This window comes from Mirounga angustirostris, unplaced genomic scaffold, assembly GCF_029215605.1.
Source record: "Mirounga angustirostris isolate CCGP_5_RB_7025 unplaced genomic scaffold, mMirAng1.0.hap1 SCAF_8, whole genome shotgun sequence".
NCBI lineage: Eukaryota > Metazoa > Chordata > Mammalia > Carnivora > Phocidae > Mirounga > Mirounga angustirostris.
In genome coordinates, this window is record NW_026991716.1 from 95363632 (window position 1) to 95388615 (window position 24984).

The window sequence follows — 24984 nt, forward strand, 5'->3', positions numbered from 1 at the left end:
CATGTCCTACTGGGCTATGGTCTTTCTGTTTAACTTCTTCCTAAGTGAAGAAAAGCCTAAAAGTACGTCCATCACCTCTGCTTGCTGAAGAAGCACCTAGCTTGCAGTGCCCATTCCCTCCAAGCCGCGGGGGCCGCTGGGTCACAGGCACAGCCGGTCCGAGCTCGCCACAAACGTCAGACACTTGCAAGCAGAGATTTAAGAAGGAAATGGGTTGTTCTCCATGTTCGGGGAAGAAAATTTAAATGGTCTGTAATAGAAAATGGGGGGCGGGAGGAAGTACTCTGGTCTCTGGCCTTAGCACAGATCACCAAAGAAGACAACAACTTACAGAAACAGGAAATCCTTGTGGAAATGAAGACCCTCAAAACGAGAAAACAGCAACGACTGATCCAGAGTTTGCTCTAGCAAGGGAATCGGCCACCATGGCTTCCAGGTGGGCAGAAGAGTGGGGGAGCTTTCGAGTAGCAAACAAGAGAAGACTTTATGCTCTGAGTGGGGTCTTTGTGTCGGCATGAGGACGCTGGAAGCGAGCTAACCAGAAGCGGGGCATGCCGGGTGACTGGTTAGGGGTGCGTGGAGGCTTTCTGTACTTGCTCCCAAGTTGACCAGGGGCCAAAAATTAGTGCAGCTGTCAGTTATTAATCAAGTCCTGGCCATTTGGGGCCGACTGTTTCCGAAACGACTGTTTAGCTCTCTGGATTGTTACTAGAGATAGCAGTCTGGCCTCCTGCACATCTGACAGAGAGCAGGCGGGCTCCCTGGGTGGCTTGTAGACGAGGGGGTTGGTTTCCTGAGCTGGTTGCTGCAGGCTGGGGGTCAGAGTTCTAGGTTTATATATGGTCTGGCCATCATCCGTTTGTTCAGTTTCTCATCTTTCAGAAAAAGACCGCTGAGTCTAGGCAGCTGACCCAGAGCCAGCAAGGTAATTCCCAGCATTTCTAGGGAGCCACTTTGGGAGATAGCCAATTCCATAGGCCACCTTGCCCAGAAGTGCCTACACACCACTTACGAGAGCACATCCCTCCTGACCCCATGCGGCAAGATGACGAAGGAGGAAGGGAGGGGTCGTGGTTATGGGAGCTCTGGAGTCCTAGGAGGAGAGGAGGGGAGAGTGCTCCGTAGTTCTCAGCTGCCCGCAGCTGTAGGTTAGAACTCTGTGGGCAGGTTTGAGCAAATACTGATGCAGGGGTCCCACACCACCTGCCAAAGATTCTAAGTTAATACAGCAGGCTGGAAATCGGTATTTTTTTCAAAACTTCCCAGGTGATTCTAGTTGGTTCTAGCATGCAGCCCAGGTTGGCAGCTGCTAACCAAAATGAATAAACTTTTAAGAGACACGGGGAGCAAATATTTAACAATTAGTGAACATGGAATCAGGGCATGGAGCCATGATCAAGAAGTCTTCAATCTTTCAATCTTTCAGTTGGACTAGAAAAATAAAAGCAGACTGACCTAAAGTAGCAAATAGACAGCAGCATGGAGTGTGAGCCTACGTACCTGAAATGGAAACGCTGCAGGATCTAAACCATGGGCATAAGGCACAAACGAGTACACTTCAAACCATCGTAAACACAACTAAACCATACCTACTTTGAGCGGCCGTCTGGATCTTCATTTTAACCATTAAATGTTTTATTCCCTCTCTTTAAAATGCCATTTTATCATGACTTAGTACTTCTCACAGAATGCAATGAGTACACGCATGTACACGTGTGGTCAGCCTAAGTTTGCATGTTTCTCAAATACTTTACACAGAACAATTACGTTCGTGGCATATAAACTCCAAAACCTGAAAAGAATCACACAGTCACTCCACACAGCTGGTATCCATTTTTTTTATTTCTAGTCATTTCTCAATTTTCAGAGTTCCCAACTTATCTGAATTTGATACAATACCACCCCCTGGTGGGAACCTATGGGGAAGAAGCACACTGGAGGATTTTTAACACTACAAGGAAAAATTAAGATCATCTAGCACACTGGTTTTCTCTCTCTCTCCTCTCTCCCTCACTCCCTCTTCCAGCCAAATGTTCTCTTTAAAAAAAAAATCACATGCAAAAGCTCAGTGAACAAAACAGTAAAATGGCGCTATGCTGGGGGCTTTCTCTTTCCCACCTTCTCTTTGCCAACCTCACCTCCCCCCCACAACCCCGGGATGTCCAAAATAGAACTTACTATCACTAAACACCAGCCATCTCCTGCCAAAATTAAAATTAAAATTAAAATTACATCTATTTCTCCAAAGCGTCCTTACCTTAGTGAATAGCACCTCCTTTACCATTCACTAAAGCCAAAACCCTTCATATATATTGTGAGCATTCACAATATATATGAACAGATTAACTCTGAGCAGACCTGAGTCAAGAAACCAGGTTAGACTAATTTATTTCAGCAATTCCCAAACTTATTTTATCATGACACATTTCCCCTCCTTCCCGGTAGTTTTTGTTTTTTGTTTTTTACAGCTTGCAGAAAACTCTTTGTATATATTTCATTCAGAATGATTGTTCCATCCTAATCAGCAAATTAGCTCTTTGGCTGCCCCTGCTACTCAATCCTCAAAAATGCTTAGGCAAAGTCAACCACACAACAAGCAAGTGCTCAGTCATTTGTCGTAAGGGAAAGTACCACCCTTAGGTGACTGACTCCAGACAGCTATTGAGTTGATGCCATGTTCATAGGTAACTTCATCCCTGTCTTCTACCCATCATGACCAGCTGAGGGGAGAAATCGGTCACCACAAGTACTAGGAGGAACCATGCTTTGTCTTCTATTAAATGTAATAAGCCTGTGTTGCATGATCACCGTGTCTTTTATTTAGAGGGATTATAATGCTCGCTTGAATGCAACCCACAAACATCATGGGCATCTCTGCAACTGACAGCGAGTTAAGTGTTTTCCATACATTATCTCTTGCAGTGGACTTATTAGCCAAAAGATGTCAAAATCCCTACAGTTTCCAGCATCCTTGTAAATAAGCACAGAGCTTTGAACACCGGATCTAAGAGAAATCTTATTCTATAACAAGTATTTTTAACAAAAATAGAGTTTTATGCCCTATGTCATTAGTAGACTTAAGCCTCGTTCTACATTGGTACGAGATTAGGTTAGTACCAGTCCTAAGGCTACTAAGGATTCATATTGCATCATTTCTAATTTTGAAAACAAAGATATATCTAATTAAACTTTCATGCAATGGAAAAGTTATTGGAATCAGTTCTGGTGCTTAGATTGTATTTTGATCAATAGTCTCCGGGGCCATTTGCTGTCACTTCATGTCACCTACAGCTTTGACTTGGAACTGGGGGTTCTGAGGGCTCGGACACACTCGCCTACCAGGCTGGCGGCCTCCAGAGCAGTGCCCCAGTGCACAGAGATGCCCCCACTCCCGTGGCCGTAGTGGTGGACCACAGGCAGCCGCCTACCATCCTGGGCTAGGAGCTCTGTCTGCAGCCGCAAGCCTGGCCTGAAGGGCCTTAAGCCCACCTTCTCCCTGATGTCGCAGGCTCCATGGAGGGAGGGCTCAAGAGCACAACAACGGGAAAAAATATCTCTGCTAATTTCTGCATCTGGGGACAGATTCCAGTCTCCTTTTTGCCTTGTTCCACCCAGGATTACGTTGGATATGCCGGGATAAATATATGTCAGCCCACTCCCCTCTCGGATAAAATGCTTCACCCAGGGAGCCTGAACTCTGAGCACTTGGCCCCGCACGGGGAAAATCTTTGAGTCTCCTGCAAGCTGTCTGCTTCCAAGGCCTGAGCAGTTGACCACGATGTCGAAGGATGGATGAAGCTCCCACAGGTCTCCTATTCGTCGGGTAAGTATCAGGACCCCACTTCCTTTTAACCTGGGAAGAACGAGAGAGACCATTAGGTGAACCTCAGCAGCTTCCTGCTCAAGCCCTCACGGGAAATGACGGGCAAGGCCACCGCATCCAGGGCCCAAGCAGGCCAAATTCTAGCCACCGACTGCCTCGCATCCTTGGATACTGGGGATTCCTATACTGGAAGCTAAATGAAAACCTGTTTCAAAAATCCAAAACAAAAGAAATGTCTCGTCCTTTTCATGTTTTATAAAGTTCTTATATCATACTAGCTGCTAAATGAATACTAAATCAATCCGTATTTTAAATCCCCTAGCCTTTCTTTTTATGCCATGTATTTAGCACCTAAATTTGCAGCCTTAGGCATTTTGTCTCATATTGTTAACTCTTGCATGTTTCTTTGCTTTATTCTGGTCTCCCTAACTAGATGTTTGGAACAGGGGTCACACCCCCCACTTTATGTCTACCACAGGAATGTTAGCATGAGACAAATGTAAAATATTTGCAGCTGATGGACTGACAGTTGTGGTTGATAATGACATTTTGGACCAAGTATATCCATAACAAAAAGAAATGGCTTGGGGCACCTGGGTGGCTCAGTAGGTTGCGTGTGGGACTCCTGGTTTCCACTGGGGTCATGATCTTGGGGTCCTGGGATCAAGCCCTGCATGGCTGGGTTCCCTGCTTGGCGGGGAGTCTGCTTCTCTCCCTCTCCCTTTGCCCCTTCCTCGCTCTTTCTCGTGCACGTGGGCTTTCTCTCAAAAATAAATAAATTAAAAAAAATTTTTAAAAAGGAAATGGCTTATAGATAAGCCATTTCCAAAATGTAAATCCAACTTCCAAAAAGTAAATCTTTTTTTTTTTTAATTGTGGTAAAATACACAGAACATAAAATTCACTCTCTTAACCATTTTTAGGTGTACAGTTCAACAGCATTAGTTTTAATACATTCACCGATGAATTTTGTGGTGATGCTGACCAACATATTGCAGTGTGCTAATATTCCTTAAAATAGTGAATGTAAAGAAAAGACTTTTGAAAAAGAGTTTAGGAGGGCTTTCCCCTTTACCAATCAGAAGACCTTGGTCAAGTTATTTAATTTCTGTGAACTTTAATCCTCCATCCATAATTTGGAGATATCAGTACTGACTTCATAGGCTCCTTGTGAAAATGAAATGAGACAGCATCTGGAAAAAGTCTGACACAGCACATAACACATTGTAGTTCCTCGGTATTTTTTTTTAATGGGGGGAGCAGTGTGGGAAAAGGTATAGTTGCTATGCTACTATAAAATCCAAAAGGAGTTTGCCTGCTCCCCACACCCATCTATCACTTACATTCAGTGGTTTAATAGAATGACCTTTGGACTTCAAAAAATGTTTTACGTTGATTATTATTTGAACATTATCTTGGTTTTACTTTTAATAGATTGTGGATTCCACATGTTGATAGTTAACCGTTGTGCTCTGTGTTCCAACTATTCTAATTAAAACTCAGAATTATTTTCCTAATTCAGAGAAATAAAGGAATTTTACCAGCCTGGGGACTTGACCGAACTGAACTTGTTTCCTCAACTATCACCTAAGAATAAGAATGTTGAGTCCACAGGGTTTTTATAAATATTATGTATAAATTCAACAAATGTAAATGTCCTTCTCTTCCATTTCAAGGGTCCCCCTCTGGTTGCTACTAATGAAAGTCCACTCTCTACCTGGAGACTTCTGAAATTATCATAGTGATTGGAAGGCCCCCGCAGGCTTTCGGTGCTGAGTGCCTCCCTGGCCTTGACCCCAGGAGGGAACTTACTGAATGTGCCAGGGACCCATCATCCTTGTACTGTTGCGATACAACCACATGGTGATGCCCAGTCACTCTTGTTATCCCATGGGCAATGCATCAGGGGGCACCAGGGTGTAGGAGGAAACCATACCTGGAAGCTGTATGTTGGGTGACCAAGCACTTTTACAATCATACAAGGTAGTTATTTTATTCTGGGGGTTTTGAATGACATGGTTGGGGGTATAAGCTTGGAGACTTTCCCCGTAGGGTTTCCTACACCTGAGCAAGACCTCATTCTAGATAGGGGGGATGCCTTGTCCCAACCTCCCATGAGGAAATGCGGAGACGGGGGACTCAAGAAGTTGTGCTCACTAATAGCACCAGACCAATGTCTCCTGGTCATCACGCTAAAACCCAAGGGTGCCCATTTTCACCAAGCCTAAATGTCAGCCCTCTGCAGGACCATGTCAGCCTGAAGCATAAAGGGGGGGCGGGGGGGTTCAGCAAGAAGGAAACTGAGCACGTATGGCCCTGAGAGGGATAGGACTCCACTAAGCACTTCTTTACACACACACACACACACACAACCACATCCCAGAAGCAAAGGGGAGTCCCCTCATCCTCTCTCTTCTCATGGGACTAGAGGCACCCCTGCACCCCACCTCCCATCACCTGCCTCAGCCTAAGCCATGTAAGAGAGGAATCCTGTGCAGCACGAAATAGGGAGGTGAGTGGGGCTCCTGGGTGGCTCAGTCCGTTGGGCGTCTGCCTTCGGCTCAGGTCACGATCCCAGGGTCTTGGGATCAAGCCCCACATCGGGCTCCCTGCCCAGTGGGGTGCCTGCTTCTCCCTCTCCCTCTGCCTGCCACTCCCCCTACTTGTGCATTCTCTCTCTCTTTCTGCCAAATAAATAAATAAAATCTTTTTAAAAAAAAGAGTAAAAAGAAAAGAAAGAAATAGGGAGGTGGGGGTTCAGTGTGGAGACCCACTGGGGGAAAGGGGAGATGGGGGGAAGACAGGGCCCTGTGAGCTCTAGTACGAGGGATGAGGCTGCTTTGACCGCAGAGCTGGGCCTCTGGGCTCAGGAGGGAGGAACTGGGAGTGGGAGGTCAGGGCAGGATGTGGGGTGCAGCTCAGCAGGGACAGAACAAGGGGTACAGCAGAGCCAAGATACTGCCCCGGAAGCCATGTATGCCTGGAATTCACCTGCTGAGACTTAGACCCAAAATTGTTTGCGGAGTCTAATGAGTAGAAACTGGGGGAAAACATCATTTTTGTCATTTAAAATGTTAAAGCACTTTCATCTGGCCAAATACAGACATTTTGACACTCCTTTGGTAATATTTTAAAGCTTGTACCTTTATTCTGGGAAGATGATCCAAATAGGTCTGTGGATTATACAAATACAAAGTAAAAACTCTCTTCTAAGGATCCAAGATGACTTTGGGGTGAGAGGGTACATGACTGTCTGCATGAAGGCCAGGATACTTCTCTGCAAACCAGATTGCTTTTGTAAAATTGGTGCCCACCAAGGAGGGTAGAGAGAAGAGGGGATGACATGGTGTCTGTTCCCCAGTTGACTCCTCACACTGGCTAGAACTTGCTTGTTAGGGGGCGAGGGCCAGAGCCTGAGGACCAGAGCCTGAGGGGACTGATTTGAAGAGAACTGGTGAGAGTCAGGCCTGAGCAGTGGAACCCCAGGTGTCAGAGCTGGAAAGAGGACAATTCTCCCCACTGCTGCTATAGTTTCAAGTGCGCTGGAATGAGGAAAACAGCATTGAGTTTTTGAGCCACTGATGAGAGAAAGAGTGAAGAGTTAGGAAGCCATTGCTAGAGATGTAGAGAGATGCAAGGAGGCTGGGAGAGGACAGTGGCCAAGAACCTGGGGGGGGGGGGTAGGGCTGGCTTTGGGAAGCATTTTGTGATGTCTTTTGTATGCGTTATTAGACAGAGTCAATTAAAAAAATTAATCCTTGCTTCAAGCCTGAAGCATGACACCTTAATAACAGTGATCAAAAAATTAACTGTGTCCAGTCTATTTGAAAATGAGATTAAAAGGAAACCTAATTTAAAACCTCACTTGGCAAATAGTACTATGCACACAGATTCAAAGAAGTCCACTGTTTCCTCAAAAAGTTAAAAATAGAACTATCCTACGAGCCAGCAATACCTTTGGATAGGTATTTATCCAAAGGATACAAATATACTAATTTGAAGGGCTACATACACCCCGAAGTTTATAGCAGCATTATCAAGAATAGCCAAACTATGGAAAGAGCCCAAATGTCCATCAACTGATGAATGGATAAAGAAGATGTGGTATGTGTGTATACACACACACACACACACACACACACAAAGGACTATTACTCAGCCATAAAAAAGAATGAAATCTTGCCATTTGCAATGACGTGGATAGAACTAGAGGGTATTATGCTAAGCAAAATAAGTCAATCAGAGAAACACAATACCATATGCTTTCACTCATATGTGGAATTTAAGGAACAAAACCAATGAACACAGGAGAAGGGGGAAAAAGGGAGGGAGGCAAACCATAAGAGACTATTAACTCTAGAGAACAAACTGAGGGTTGCTGGAGGGGATGTGGGAGGGGGGATGAGATAGATGGGTGATGGGTATTAAGGAAGGCACTTGTGATGAGCACCGAGTGTTGCACATAAGTGATGAATCACTAAATTCTACTCCTGAAACCAATATTATACTACATGTTAACTAACTAAAATTTAAATAAAAACTTGAGGGACGCCTGGGTGGCCTGTAGATCAGGGAGCCTGCTGATCAGGGAGCCTGCTTCTCCCTCTGCCTGCAGCTCCCCCTGCTTGTGCTCTCTCTCTCTCTCTAACAAATAAATAAATAAAAGCTTAAAATTAATTAATTAATTAATTAAAAAACTTGAAACAAACAAAAGACTACATCATATAATAAGGAATAAAATAGAGGAAAAGAGAAAAAGTCCACTGTTCCTTCATAGTGACACTTAGTGTAGCTATACCTAAAATAGCTTATAATAGTTAGATTTTAAATATACATATATATGTTTACATATATATGCATATTTTGCATATGGTAGGAATGTAAACAATTTGTACTCAGAGGGTCAATGGTGATGTTTTCAAGATATATCCACAAATTCTTTGAACCCTTTAAGGCTGAAGCCTAATTCCCCTCCCTTTGAATGTTGGCTGAACCTAGTCACTTGCTTCTAATGAATATATATAGCATATATATACACACACACATATATACACATATATGTAAGTATATATGATAAATATATATTTTTGCAACATATGATATATGATCTTGGATTTTCTTTTGCTGTAATATATATTATTGGGACAATTGGCAAAATCTGAATAAGGTCTGTAGATTTCAGAAATGTACCCATGTTAATTTAATGCCCTCATTCTGCTTAGTTGACCTTGGTTATATAAGAGAATGGCCTTGAGTTTAAGAAATACATATTCAGTATTTGGGGTAAAGCAGCATCACATCTGCAGCTTTCTCTCAAATGGTTCAGAAAAAAAGGCATACATTTAGAGGGAAAAGGATAAAGCAAATATGGTAAGTTTAGGGTTTGGGGAATCTGGGTGAAGAATACATGGGATTTCTTGTGTTTTATATATAGTCTAATATTGACCTGACCACATGATCTCATCTGATGGCCATATTCCTCACTCATTTCGTTGCAGTGCATATTCTAATAAAATCAACTGCTTTCTATTTCCCACTTCTCAGAATATCCATCCCTGCTCTGACCACTCCATGAACTTGTATGTTCCATTCAGGGGTGCAGTGGCCTCTGGTCCCTTGTGTGGACGAGCTCAGGGTTTCTATGGGCAGGGTGGTCCTGGCGGGGAGCAGCCGAGCACCCTGAGTCAGACTAGGGGATGGGGCTTCAGGGAACAAGTCACCTGTTGCGCTGCCTTTAGGCAGTTACTGACGCCCCAGGGGAAACCCCTAAGGCTACCACATCGCACACAGCCTCCATCTATTCCACGCTAACCTTGTTGCCGCCATCAGAAAAACCAAACACCATCATTCTGCACCTGCCTGGCTGGTAACCTCCCACTTTAGCCTTGCAAAGCCAGGCAGAAAACGGGTGCTCACATTAGGCTTGCGTCTGGGACCATCATTTGTCCACAGCTCCTCTGGTCAGAGGCGACAGGTGCTGGGAGGAGGAGAAATACCTAGAGGCCTGGAAAAGGACAGTTGGGCTCCAGGGGCAAGGTGCGTGTTGGTGTTGGGGAAGCAGGGGTCTGCTGTACAGGAAGACCCCTTTGCAAGCTGGACATTCATAAGGCAGGGCCCATCTGTCACGTTCCTGATGTACAATCCATATTTCTGTCCAACTCCTGGGGAGCCACATGAGTTTTTTTCCAGAGGCACTGCTGTGAGTCAGGCCAAGTGGGAGAACAGAAGCTACAGGAGATGGGAGACAGGGAAAGTAACTGTGAGGCCTTGTTATACCGGGGGAAGGAAGTACCGAGAGAGCAGTTCAGTGTGGTCAGCGCCCGCCTTACCCGGGCCACAGTAGAAAGCATGGCCTCCTGAAAGAAAGCAATGCACCTAAGTTACAGGGTCCCCCAGCACAGAAATGAGGCACCCAGCCTTCCGGATGTTGTCACAGGCAGGACGATCCTGATCCAGCCGGGATGATTTATTTAGGTACGATGTCTGGCAAAGAGACAGGCTCGGTTGACTTACTGCCTCTGTGATTCATTTCCTGGACGGGGCAAGTAAAAAGCAGCAGAATATGACTCCACTGGCTGAGGATATAAAACATGATCTGCATGGCTGATTAAACCTCTGAGGGGTTTTTGTTCTTTTGTTTGTTCTGGATATTATTGGGCATCGTTTCTCTTTTTGAGAGGGAGATGATCCCTTCTGTTCTTCGAAAAAAGCTGAAGATCTCAATTTTGGTTAAAAACATTTTTTTTTTTTTGGTCTTTCCTGAAAGTTTATATTATTTCAGAAGGCTGGAGCTTACGTTGGAGACATTTTTGTGCTGCTTGCTGAGTGAAAAGCCCGTTTTTGAGTCAGAACACTGTAGGCTGAACGCTCCCATTGTGTAGAAGGGGTGTAGGAGGGCGCACAACAGACCCTGAGTGCAAGGAACAAGCAGTGATTGTGTGGCTTCCCAGCGGGGTTTGCCCTGGTGGAGAAGAGCAGGTGGCAGTCCACAGAGTGAGGCCCAGGGGTCCCACCCCCTCACCACAATGCCACCCTGCCTCTCACTTGGCTTGAAATCCTTGCCTGAAAGGCTTGCCTTGGGCATGGAGGAGTCCCTGCCCTACAAAGCCTGCCTCAGGAGGAAAGGGGACACGTGGCTCTCTTCCTCCCCCACATTGGCTTTCTGGCCAGATGTCAGGCCCTGAGGGAAGAGAGGACAGCTGATCTCCACGGAGAGAGGCCCTGTTGTGCTATCTGCGCAGGCCTCGCTTTGGGGAGGGGGGTGCACAGGAGGAAGAGGAAGGTATTAGGGACCCAAGACAGTGCTGAAAGGATAGAATGGGGGGTTGGTGGGACACGGGTGTGTGTGTACTGTCTGTCTGAGGCACCCACCCCCCAGTCTACTGTCGTGGTGGATGTGTGTATCCAACATATGGACTGACGAAGACCTCCCCAGGACGCTAGGGGGGACAAGAGCAGCCCCTCAAGCCTCCTTGACTCTGTCGCCTAAAACCCGACGGGAAGCAGCGTGCTCCCAGGCACGAACCCTAGCTGCCCGGTCATCAGGCCAGTGGCACTGCTCTCAGGAGGTGGCTCCCGCTGGCACAAAGTACCATTGAATATACTGCATTGAATATATAAATTTAAAATGTAGCATTGCATCAGGTTTGTTTTAAGGAAAAGACAGAAGGAAATATTCATGAAAAGAAAATGTTTTTCTTCTCAAAATTGGAGTGTGTGGAATGCTGTTGTGCCCAAAAGTAAGAAAGTGCTAGAGATGCAGAAATGTCAAAAAGACACAAGAGCAGCTTGAAGGGGCTCCCACTGGCCAAATCTTAGGCAATTTGAACATCAAAATAAATAATAAGACTAATAGATTATAATTCATTGAATAAAATAGGAATCCCCGAGTCCATACTGACATAAATAAATAACTGAATAAATATAGGGGGAAAAAGTTTTTCCTTATAGGAGAAAACAAACTAAATGTGGAAGGAGTTAGAAATTATCACTTGGCAGGGCACCTGGGTGGCTCAGTCCGTTAAGCCTCTGACTCTTGGGCTTCGGCTCAAGTGAGGTGTTGTGAGATCAAGCCCTGCATTGGGGGAGCCTGCTTGAGATTCTTTCCCCTTTCCTCTCCACACCCCCTTGCTCTCCCTTCTAGTCCCTACCCCCTCAAGTAAATAAATAAAATCTCTAAAAAACCGAAATTATCACTTGGCAAATATTATAGTAATGATAGAGTCAAGAATCATGAATGAGAGCTAAAGCTAGTAGGCGAAAGTTTGATGAGGAGCAGGGTATTTACACAACTTCAAGCTGTACCTTCACAAAGCATTTCGTAATTACAAAGGGAAAATGTAGTAAATTCACACTGGAGATAACTGGCAGGCCAGGTGATCCAAGTTAATGTCACCGGAAGGGGACAAACCAACACGACGTGCCTCCTAATATGACATGCTAAGGAGCCAACATTCCTTCTGTGGGGTTCCACCAAAAACATACAACCTTAATTTGATCATGAGGAAATCTCTGACAAACCCCAGGTGAGAGACCTTCTACAAAGCAATTGGTCTGTACTCTTCAAAGTTATAAAGGTCATAAAAGACAAAGACAGACTACAGACTGAAGAGGCATGATAACTAAATGTAATGTGTGACCATCGATTGGATCGGGGACCAAGTGTCTCTATTCAAAGGACCTTACTGAGTCCTTTTGGGGGCAAGATATGAATGAGGTCCATAGATTCCAGTATCAATATAAATATCTAGATTTTTATCATAGTACTCTGTTTATGTAAAAGGATATCCTTGTTCCTAGAAAATATACATGGCAATATTCAGAAATCATGGGGCATCATCATGTCTGCAACATACTCTTAAATGGCTCTGGGAAAAAATGTATATATATATATCTGCATTTTTATATATGAGAGAGTGAAAATGACAAAGAAACTATTAGGAATCTGGGTAAAGGGTTATACGAATTCATCCACTTCCCTTATCTCTGTGTCCATTACCACCCCTGACCCCGTGCCATTTCCACACAGAGAAGCCAGCCTTTGCCAGTCTCTGTGATGGGGACAAACACTCTGCAGGAGTCTCCCTTCCCTGCTTCTGCCTGATCTGCTGAAGACCACAGGGATCCAGCCAGGTTTTCTATAGACCTTCCTGAACATGGAGAAAAAAGTCCAAGACAAAGGAGCCAAACAATAGATGTGGGGGTAATAATGAAACTTTCCCCCAAGTTATAAACCCCTCTAATGACAACTCACTTTTTAGACTCGACATTTTATACATGTTCTTCCATTTTTTATCATAATCAAACAAAATAGTACATAGTATAATAATGACAGTAAAGCTCGGCCCCTTGTGGCATGCCTAATAATTTCCCTTTATCTGAATTTAATTAAGATAAAGTATGTGGTACCTCCATCTCAAATCACTAGCATTAACACTTCCAATTTCCTATTTCCAGTCATTTTTGTACTACAAGGAAAATGTACTACAGAGGGAAAGATCATGATGCTGCTGAAACTTGACTGTTGGCCGATGGGCAACTTCATCACAGGATGGCTCAAAATGTTTATTTATCAGCTGATGTCCACAGGGTCCAATTTAGCATGCAAACATGGTTTAAGGCCCAGTGAACAAGGCATGAAAGGGTGGGTCTAACGAAAACTGGAACTTACAAAAGGAAAATGTCCCGTATAAATAGCTAATAGGTAAAAGTGAGAAGACCTCTTATAAAGCTACAAAGATGTATTGTGATGCTCCTGACATGAGCCCGACAGACTTAGGCTCCCTTGTCTGTGCTCCCAATCCACCCTCAAAATCTGTATACCCCTACTATGCGAGTTACTGTAATTGTTAATTAACACGTATAAACACACACGTGCACACACATACACATGCACACCATCACCCCTGTCAGACTCTGAATTCCTTAAGAAAAGTGATCATATTTTATCCTTTTTTTTTTTTTGACCAGCTTCTAACACAGTGCCAGGTTCAGACACAGATGTTGAACACAGAATCGTGGGATTAGTGAATTGTAGGAATCAGTCATTCTATGGCCCACACCTGGGACCGGATCATCGTTGCCACTCCTATCCTGTCACTTTTCCAAGGTTTACACAATAATTCACCTTGTCCCTCTTTATCTACCAAATATAAAGATTTGGGGATTGAAAAGGCCAATGTTTCATAACCCTCAATACACTTACAATTTCTAGACTAAAGAGAGATTTATTGATGTGTCTCAAATAAAGATGCTCTTGATGTGTTTCCTAACTAGGTGGAATCAGGAAGTCCCGAAAACCAGGCCAAAATGCAAGTTCAAGGTATTTCGGACTGAACTTGGTGAGGAAGCAATTACCTAATCTAGATAAGATATGACCTCTCAGGTTTAGAGGTCTTAATTATAACAAAGAAAATAAGGAAGCTATTTTCTCTATCACTAATGAAAAAAATTTCAAAAATATTTATAATAAGCTTAAGATTCTCCGTCTAAAGAACTGGAGCAAATCATATAATTTGATAGCTGGAAGCATACTCTCCAAATGTCTCCATTTTACAAATGAGGAAATCTAAGATACTGTGTCAATGAGTGGGTTTTACTTACTGGTGGGCGGGGGACCAAATCATGCAGCATGAATAAGAACCATGCATCATGCACTAGAAGAAGATGGATGTGTTCCTATCGGTGTGGTGTCACTTACTGCTTGTGACACAAACACTGTCTTCAGATTGTTTGACACAGCCCTGGCCATTGGGAGCAACAAGACACACTGCAGGTGAGCTCTGAGGGACCACAGGGAATTTTCCATTCCTATTTTATGAGGAGCTATGAAGTTATTTATGGCTATGACAGATAAAGGAAGCAGCGAGGAGCCATTTCAACTGACCTCTTCTCCAACCATGGGAGGTAAGTAGGGCTTTCACATTTCAGAGTTGTGAAAGCATGACCGAACACATGCTGGGGGAATTTCTTCAGTTCAGCCTCGGACATCTTCCGAAACCCCAGAACCACATCAGCCCAGAATGGCACTTCTTCCGTAGGAACGCTTCGAAATATCTGCCAACTCAAATACATAAGTGGAAAAATTTCCTGAAATTTTGTGAAATACATTACCTGTGAACCCCACATGACATTCTCTAAAGCATTTTAAAAACACACTTCCTGGGGCGCCTGGGTGGTTCAGTTGGCTAAGGTCATGGTCCCAGAGTCCTGGGATCGAGCCCCGCATCAGGTTCCCTGCTCAGTGGGGAGTCTGTTTCTCCCTCTACCCCTCTCCCCCTCTTGTGCTCTCTCCCAAATAAATAAAAAAATCTTTAAAAATAAATAAATAAAAATAAAAACACAATTCCCATACACATAAAAAGAAAAAGATCTACTCTTCCATTCTCTTGGGTTCAGATAATTCAGCAGCTAAGTTTGAAATGTTCATGATTGAGGGGAATAAGACATTTAAAAGTTGTGTTTTAAAAATTGGATTTAACGGGTTTTTTTTCTAAAAAGCTATCGCTCAGACTTTTTTTATTGACTTATGATTATGCATTTTTGAGGAAAGGTTTTGGTGTCTTGTAGAACATTTTACATAAGTTGTAAGCATCCATCAGAAGCTTAAAGGTTGCCCTCAATTCCAAACAAAATGTCTAAACTGGAGTGAGCCATGGTGGGTGTAGAGGAGGCAGAGTGTGAATTATGAGTTAAGTTGTGGGTCATCCCCTCACGCTGTCAGTAAGAGAAGCTGAGTTGTCAGGAGGAGCTCAGTGACTGTTAGGCCAGCAGCATGGCCAGGGTGGATGAGGCTGGAATGATACTGGTTGTTAACAAGCCAGTAATAGCACTACTAATAACTGCTAAGCATGTGTTTGGATTTGCAAGTCTTGGGCTGTTTTCATCAATAGGAATAAGTGTTGTAAATCATGGCTGCTCTAAAATAGCAAGGAAATTCACTTGAGTGCTGTACATAGTTGCTCATGATGTGGTTGTTCACACACCAGAATTTATATATCTCTAAGGAATCCATTCAAAGGGGCCCCTGGGGAAGGTATGAATGCTGTTTGCTGCAGAGTTCCACACTGGGCCTTCTTGCGGTCTCATTCTGCACACTCTCCCTGGGCTAGATTGCCCCTTCTCTATCTTCATCATTGTCTACAGGCCAAACACTCAGGGGGCTATGCCTCGAGCCCTCTTTTCTCTCCTGAGCTCCACAACCAGACCCAGACCTATGTCGACTTTCTCTCTCTCCCCATCCCACATGCCATCAACTGTCAAGTCTCAAGTCCCATCAACTTCTCAAATCCATCTACTCTCTGTCCCCACAATCAACACCTAATCGGTTGTACCACCATCTCTCTCTCTCCACACATCTGTTCTCCACACCACAGGCAGGATATTTTTGACATGTAAACATGATCAGTTACTTCAGTGTGTAAAATCTCAATGGCTTCCCATTACCCTGGATGTTTTTCATTCCCTCCAACACACCACAGTTGCCCTAGACTCAGGTCTACGCCTAGGCGGTTCCCTCTACCTGGAATGCCACCCCTTGTGTCCCTGACCCTGTCTCTGTCTCCTTCACTTCTACAATGTCACCAAACTAACCTACACTCATCCGGATGGTCTCTGCTGAAACATCACTTTGTTCCAGGTAGCTTCTCAAACTTCCCAGAGCAAGTTTATTCTCCAATGATATACTTCCATAGTACCCTGTACTCTCTTCCGTTGATAACTCAGGTCTTATTTGCAACTAGTTAGATTTAGGACATTCCCTACGGACCATAAGCTATATGAGGGCAGGACTGTGTCTTTTTTTCTCAAAAATTAACTGAACATATATTTATTGAGCGTTTACTATATGCTAAGCATGTATACTAAATGGTTCCTTATTATATCTCTAATACCTAAGCGAGTACCTGATACTGGTGAATGCTGAATAAATTGTTTTGAAGAAATGCATAGATGAACAGATGAATAAGGCTATACATTTATGCCAAAGATGCTCAAGGACATTTTTGCCCCTGTCTTCACTTGACTGATTCAAATCTCTCTTTTGTGTGTGTGTGTGTGGAAGCAAGTGGGACAAGAATCACTCATGTGAAAGAAATAAATTACTCTCTTTTAGACCAGCTTGAAGTATATTCCTTTTAATATCCTCGATGGTGGCAAAATCTTAGTCTTGAAAGGACATTTGAATTTTAGACACAACTGTTTTCAAAAATTACTTAGAGACAAAGTTTGTGAGTTAGATATGGTCACATTGGTTTTGGACAAAAACAAATTGTGGCCATAAATCAAGGAGAACAATTTTTCTATGTGACTCATCAGCTGGATTTGGAGTTAGAGTATCAATTCATCTTCAGAAGGTAGAAAAGAAGTGCAAGTTGTTACTTGTGTTGACTGTGGGAAATTAGTGACGTCAACACCTTTAGTGATGGTGAGCGGGGCAAGAAGAGGAAAAAGGTAGAAATCTGCCTGATGCAGATGTGTTCACTAGCAGAAAATGCCAGCGGACAGCCTGAGCAAAGGAGGAGAGAGGACAGGTTTTTCTAAACAGTACAAAAGATGCAGTGGTTTTGAGAACTTAGTAAAAAGCAAGCATCCCTCTGTTCTTCAGAAAGCTGTGGGGCATTACTGTGTTATCACATAGGATATCACAGATGACATATGTTATGTCATAAATTAAAGACATAAAAGTGACAGAATGATTAGTGATCTCTTTTAAAGAAGCTATAGAAAGATATTGTCATATTCTAAATGCTAGTCTGCACTAGAAATGCCGAATAGGATTTTTTTAACTCTTTCATTTAATTATGCATGTCTCCTGAAATCAGATATTAAGAATCAAATAGAGGGGCACCTGGGTGGCTCAGTCGGTTAAGTGTCCAACTCTTGGTTTCAGCTCAGGTCATGATCTCAGGGTCATGAGATCAAGTCCTGCATCCGGCTCCACGCTGGGTGTGGAGGTTGCTTAAGATTTTCTCTCTCTCCCTCTCTCTCTGCCCCTCCCCAAGCCCCCACTCTGCTCCCACACTCTTGCTCTCTCTCTAAAAAAAAAAAAAAAGAATCAAATAGAAATGTCCTAACCATTTCAAAAATATGGTTCCTAACTAGAGGGTATTATGCTAAGCGAAATAAGTCAATCAGAAAAGACAAGTATCACATGATCTCACTGATATGTGGAACTGGACAAACAAGGCAGAGGATCATAGCGGAAGGGAGGGAAAAGTGAAACAAGATGAAACCAGAGAGGGAGACAAACCATAAGAGACTCTTAATCTCAGGAAACAAACTGAGGGTTGCTAGAGTGGAAGGGGGTGGGAGGGTTGGGGTGGCTGGGTGATGGACATTGGGGAGGGTATGTGCTATGGTGAGTGCTGTGAATTATGTAAGACTGATGAATCACAAACCTGTACCCCTGAAACAAATACTACATTATATGTTAATTTAAAAAAAATTTTTAAAAGAGTAATCCCTAAAAATTGAAAATAACATAAAAAATATACTGTGTACCCAGCTGATGTAATAATCATACAAAGTGGTACTAATCCCAATAACTTTAAAGCATAGTTACACTACTGTATATCCTTGTATGTATACACTTAAGAAAAAAATGTAAACAAAAGTTTAACTTTTATAATAATCATATTAATAACAAAAAATATGGTTCCTAAATGGCACTTCAAAAGGTAACTTTAGTTACCTACAACGTTTCCTTTTTTGGAACATCTCATTCTCCAATATCACACCTGTTGGCTTTCCATCAGCCACATGATCCGCACATAGTCCAAGCTCGGTGTTTACCTGCTATCAGTTTTTTTAGCCATATTTGTAAATCACTGCATAATCCCTGAGGAAACTCAAAATAGTATTTGTGATGAGAAACTGTAATGGCTGTTTAAAAGTCTAATACTATAAGGATGCTTGGGTGGCTCAGTCGGTTAGGCGACCAACTCTTGATTTTGGCTCAGGTCATGATCTCAGGGTCTTGGGATCGGGCCTGGCATTCAGCTCTCTGCTCAGCGTGGAGTCTACTTGGATTCTCTCTCTCCCTCTGCCTCCGTCCCTCTCCCTGCACACTCGCTTTCTCTCTCTCTCAAAATAAATAAATAAAATCTTTTTTTAGAAGTCTGATACTATATATACTAATATATATAATTAATATACTAATAACTTGTCTTTCTTGAGGTCTTTGGAGTAAAGCCTAAAATCTTCAAAATCCTCTCACATCTAGCTCAGCACTCTGCTCACAGCAGATGCTCAACAATAGTTCCCATGTTGAATTCTAAAGTCCGTTAAGATCATTCTAAATTCTAAAATAACTTCAGATTTCCTCTCTTACCCAGATACCAGATGAACACCAGCATCTTCAGCTTCTGCAGAACTGGCAATTGCAAATAGGTGATCAAAGGTCTCTCTAAACCACTGCTTCTGCTTGGGAATGGGTGTGTCTGTAACCACGGGGGAAAGCAAAGCAGAACAGAAAAAAAGTGGCGATGATAACTATGCTTCAGACAAGCCCCATCCTAGAAACGGGGAGAAAATAAAGTGGCAGGAAGGAACATTTAGATAAGGTACTATGTTGCGGTGGAGAATCCATCAGCAACCAGAGTTTTGAATGTTGACATATGCTGTTGACTTCTGTTCATGTAAAGATTAATCATCAGAGGGTAAATTGGCCAATCAGGACAAAATCTGATATATGAACCATCTGGAAGGTGGTCTTTGGCACTAGATAATATTCCAGACCTTGACAGGTCCATAGCCAATCTAAGCAGAAGTTCGTTCAGGCCGAGGGAGGTATATCCAGTTGGCCCCACAGTTGAGACGATAGAAGAAAGAACCTAGAACCTCTTTCCTGGGGCCTGAAAACAGGGTGGGTAACAAGGGAAGATCTGTGGGGCCCAGGGCAACCAGATCTAGAACAGACTATACATCAATAGGAAGCCCAGGTTCCTTACCCTCTGATACACGGAGACGAGACACGGTTGGCATTATGGAGCTGAGCTCCTCAGGAAGGACTTGCTGCAGCCCCATGCAAGGCTGCCATTGCCACCAGCCCCCTCCACTCCATGGACTCATGCATAGCTTAGGGTAGCATTCCCCGGGTCACTAGAGCACGTAGGGACCACACTAGGCACCACACCTCTGGCAGAGTCCTGTGGATCAGTGCTCCCTGTCAGCCGGGCATCCCTGCCAGAATACAAGAGGTTGGACCCAGATCCTATCAGAGAGGAAATAAGGGTCATGGCTGAAGCCCCAAAATAGTAGTGTTTAGCGCAGGCACAGAGAGCGAGCATAACCAGGAGGCGCCAACAAATCCAAATGGGGTGAAGAATTTGGCCATCTGATCCGTAGGGAAAGGTCATGAGGGAGAATCTAGGGACTGGGGAACAATAATCCTGAGGGGTGCTATGGGCGGGGAGCCACAGAGGAGGCAAAGGAATTGAGGCAGAGAAGATGCTGGGTAAGCTCTGCCTGGAGAGATGTCCCTAGAGTTCATGGTAGAGATGAAAAGGCCTCTGGAGACAGCCTGCTCCCCAGAGTCCCCAGGCCAATGAGGGCATCTCAGTAGCAGGGTTTTATAACAACTTGTAACAAGACTGCCAATAAACATTTCTTTAATGGTGGATCTGTGCTGTCATCGTTAAGCACATGCCTGTGTGAACTCACCACTGTCTTCCAAAACTGCAGACTGGGCCGCTGGCTTAGAAATAAGGAAGGAATAATAAGCTGCAAAAAAGAGCTAAATTAGACCTCACATGAATTATACCCCAATGAGCTAAGCCAGTGTCTGAGGCTGTATTGAAACGCATCCCTCTGTTCCCACTTCAAACCTTAACAACAAAATAGTGGCCGTAACTCGCATGCTGTAGGAGTCATCCCCAAAGAATGGACAATTCCAGTTCAGCAGTGGATAGCACAAGCCAGCCTGGTGATCTAATTCATGTTCAAGTGCTGCTAAGAGAAAACCGTAGCTGGAGGAATGGTAGGAATCGCGATGGTTGCTACAGCACTTACCAGGCACTGTTCTAACCGCTTTATGTGTATTACCTTTTTTTTTTTTTAAAGATTTTATTCATTTATTCATGAGAGACAGAGAGAGAGAGAGAGAGGCAGAGGGAGAAGCAGGGTCCCAAGGAGCAGGGAGCCCGATGCAGGACTCGATCCCAGGACCCTGGGATCACAACCTGAGCCGAAGGCAGACGCTTAACCATCTGAGCCACCCAGGCGCCCCTATGTGTATTACCTTTTAATCCCCCAGCAACCCTGTAGGACAGGTGTGGTCCCCATATGGTACTGACACTTATGAGCACAGAAGATATCACTGTTATCACTGGGGTTGTTCTGAAAGAAGCCCAAAGAGAAGACAGAAGCCCTTATCTGGAACACCAGAGAGAAGCACTCTCTGATCTAGGGGCCCCAACCACCTAGCTGAAGGGTGAGCTCAGGCCTCGATGGCCTGCATGGACTCTTAGATGAGCCTCCTTCACAGATGATTCCATGACTATCACGCAGCCTTCTGACCACTCACCCAGGGCTGGTGTCAGCCAAGGGGTTCCTGGACAATGGACACAAGAACTCTGGTCACAAGAAAGGTGTCCAGAAAGTGTGAACTTGCATTCTGCAAACACACCAGGTTCCTGAGCTTATTTCCTGTGCACGTGTAACTGATTTAAAAAAATAAAATAAAATAAAAGCTAAAATTAAAGGGGGGGAAGAGTAGAAATGAGGAAGTGGAGACAGTGAGTATAAACCTCATTGGCTGCAAAATGATTTTGGTTTTTATTTACTGCCGTTTCCCTCCTCCTTCTATTTCATGTGAAGAATACAGAATGGAAAGGGTGTGTAAACATGTTTTTTAAAAAATCAATGCATCTTTAAGCCCGAATACATATGACTGATTGTTTGTATACTGGCTTAGAAGTGAGGATAGTTAGTCTCATTACAAGTAATGTCTGAGCTGGTGGTCATGATTGGTATTGGTGGAAAGCCTTAGGATTACCAGTTGTGGTTGTCATGAGTGCTCTTCACCAAATACTTCTGGCTGGCTGCCTTCTGGGAGCCTTAGAGAAGTGGACTTCCTGGCCCCCTTCAGAGGGGTGGGAGCAGGGGACTAGTGCTGGCCAATGACCTGTCATCAGAAGTGATGAAAGTTGCTTCCTGGCCAGAGCCTTTAACTGCTAGGGTGAGACCCCCTCCCCCAGAGCTGTCTCCCCCCAGGCACAGGTACTGATGACATCCAAGACAGCAGCTACCCAGCCATTTAGGTCCCAGGTGATGAGCAGAGCCCTTGCTGCTGCTCAATTGACCTGTGGTTCGAGCCAGAAACAAACCTTTGTCTTTTAAGCTAAGGTTTGGAGGTTGTTTGTCCTGCAGTGTAACTGAGCCTTTCCTAACACATGAACCAGGAAGAGGTTAAAACAGCATTACAGGGACATGCATATCCAGCTTTCCTTGTCCACAGAACGTCTGTCATATCTGACAGAGGAGCTAAAATCCCTCTCTTACCTGCATAGACATGAGGAATAAGCATGCCGGCTGCCACATCGCTTGTGGTATCAGGAGTGAACTTGTCTGAAATGACCGTAATGGAGCATCCCGGGACCAGTTTGGAAACGCACATGGCAGTAGAGAGCCCCACCACTCCTGCCCCCACAACTGCGATCCGTACTGGATCCATGGGCCTGGGAGGAGAGATAGTGTGAGCTATAAACCTTGTTTAAGGGCTCTTCCATCCAGTACACAGCCTGGCCCTGAGGACTCTTTCCTTAGGGCCACAGCTTCTCAAAATGAGGTCTTTCCCATCAGCATTTCTCATGGGATAAAGAGAGGCCCCTGTAAGCTCTCTTTCTGCTAAATGTTGGGGTATTGAACAATAAGGTCTCAATGGAGTTTTAGACATTACACAAAACCAGCCTAAAGTTGCCTTTAAATGACACTATAGGTAAATGGGTTTGCACGGAGCCGGGGGGGGGGGCGGGGGGGAGGATTTCTACTCATTCTGCCCCTTCTTAAACCACGTTTCCTGTGGGCATAGCCTGGGAAGCTTGGTGAAGTCCGCAAGGTGGACAAGAGATGCCATCTCTTCTCCCAGAAACCTCCTAGGAGCGGCCACTGAGAGGACACGACCCGTGGGGCAAATTTGGAACTCAGCTCTTATTGTTCACAAACTGGTTTTTAGTTATAACGATGAGACAAAAAGTTTGAACAACTGAACCCTGCGTTCCCCTCTCCTGCCCCTCTAACTGGGAACCAACTCTCCTCTCCTCTCCCCTGCCTCTGTCACTGCTTTCCCACCCCACACCCCTCATCCCCCCGCCCCCTAACCCCCGTGCTTGAACCTGGATTCCTTCGTGCAGACTCAGGTACTGATTCAGTAATGGCGGGCGGGGGGGGGCACCCCATGTCCTGCTAGCCTCAACTCCCTCATCTGCAAGCCAGGCCATGTGAATTCTTTATTAGCTCCTTTGGGTTGGAAATAAGAAAGACCCACGGAGGCTATCTCCCAAATGCAGCTCCTTCTGAGAGTCGGTATGGAAATGCAGGAGGCGGACATCCAGAAGCCTGAGACTGGCACCCAGCCTGGGAACTACAGGGTTGATGAGGGCCCGACACCCTCCCTCCTCCTCACCACTGAGCAGCAGGAGCCTGCTGAGCCTTGCTCAGCTGTCAGCTTCCCCAACTACTGTTGCTTTCCTGCTTGTCTTTCCACTTCTGTTCCCACTCTCTAACTCTCTCTGTGGGTCTCAGGCTGAAACTCCAGAGAGAGAAAATGCAATTATTCCAGTTGGCCAATGTCATCTTTATCAATGTTCTAGAACCAGGTGAGCTCACTGGGCTAAGCCAGCCTATGAATGTGCCTCTTGGCACAGTTGCCCTTTCCTGCAGATCATGGCCACCTGCCCACAAAATTCACCTCTCCCCTGGAGGGCATTGGGCAGTTCTGCTGTGAGCAGGGCAAACATGGCAGAGCTCAGCTGTCAGTGGTTCCTTTCTTTTTTTTTTTTTAAAGATTTTTATTTATTTATTGAGAGAGATAATGATAGAGCGCGAGCATGAGAGGGGGGAGAAGCAGAGGGAGAAGCAGACTCTCCGCTGAGCAGGGAGCCCGATGCAGGACTCGATGCCGGGACTCCTGGATCATGATCTGAGCAGAAGGCAGTCGCTTAAACAACTGAGCCACCCAGGCACCCTATCAGTGGTTTCTTCCAGCTCTGACAGTCTCTGGCTCCATGATAATTTAAAGTCCTCCAATGAGGTTTAATGTGTGTTATTTCTATGTCTCAAGCAGTATATGCATTTCCTCAGCCGTTAGTTAATCTGCTTCCTCCCCAGTGGGCTGGCTAGCTGAGAAGGAACAGGATTGCCAGGACAGAGGGAAGGGTCTGGGGCAAGGGAGAGACCAGTGGAGGGGTGGGGGCAAGCTGGAAGAGCATAGCCCCGCTCATGTCCCCTGGAGGAAGAAGGCACCCACATATCCCTTTGCTGGCTTTCCTATTTCACAGGCTCCCCTGCCCAGCAACTTTCTCAAAATAGCTCTAATAAATTAAGTTGAGAGGGAAAGCAATCTGTGGCTGAGAACAGCCAGCTGCCAGGGAGGAGAAAAGGGAGCCAGCAAGGTGGGTGCATCCTGGCCCAGTGACTTGTGAATCACAGTCACCTGATCCCATTAAGACAGCCCCAAACCCCCAGAGTACATACAGAATGACCCCTGAGCTGCAAACAGAAGGATTCAAGTACCTGTCTCTGAAAAAGCGGTCTTGGAACCCACAGAAGGCTCTGGCATCAACACTTGTTTTCCCAGTGAGCGCTTGGTCAGGTGCCCTGAGAGACAGAGGGAAAGTAAAACTGCTTCCCATTGGGGAGTTTATTGAGGACATTTCCTCTAATCTTCCTCTCCATTGGCCCATACCCCCGTGTCTCTGTCACTTAGTTCCCTGGAGAAAGGAGGGATTAACTTCATTTTGTAAGCTCCGTGGAACTGTGGCTCTGCTGAACCCCTGGGAGCTGGTCCACCCTCAGCAGCTCTTCTCTTTCTAGTTTACAAACCTCTCCATCTTGCCACCAGTCTGGGACTTCTCCAACTGATTTGTAGGCATGGTAAATAACAGGTGAATCTGTCCAATTTCCAGCAAGCTCTGGCCAGAAGCCACACTGGTTTCCTCATTTGT

The 24984-nt window shown here is 44.8% G+C and overlaps 1 protein-coding gene across 6 annotated transcripts; it reads right to left on the bottom strand.

The window, feature by feature from the left end:
* Positions 1–1824: 1824 nt before the first annotated feature.
* Positions 1825–24657, bottom strand: DDO (D-aspartate oxidase). Of its 6 annotated transcripts, XM_045865308.2 has the most exons (7): positions 24554–24657; positions 22322–22497; positions 20483–20542; positions 19956–20033; positions 19152–19260; positions 14709–14885; positions 1825–3853 (listed from the first exon to the last, which is right to left on the bottom strand). In XM_045865308.2, exons 2-7 carry the CDS (start codon positions 22491–22493, stop codon positions 3286–3288), a joined length of 1164 nt encoding a protein of 387 aa, XP_045721264.1. In that variant the 5' UTR covers positions 22494–22497; positions 24554–24657; the 3' UTR covers positions 1825–3285. The 6 variants fall into 6 exon arrangements, with proteins under 6 accessions (XP_045721264.1, XP_045721265.1, XP_045721266.1 ...); XM_045865309.2 differs by lacking the exon at positions 20483–20542; XM_045865310.2 differs by lacking the exon at positions 19956–20033.
* Between the last annotated feature and the right edge of the window lie 327 nt (positions 24658–24984).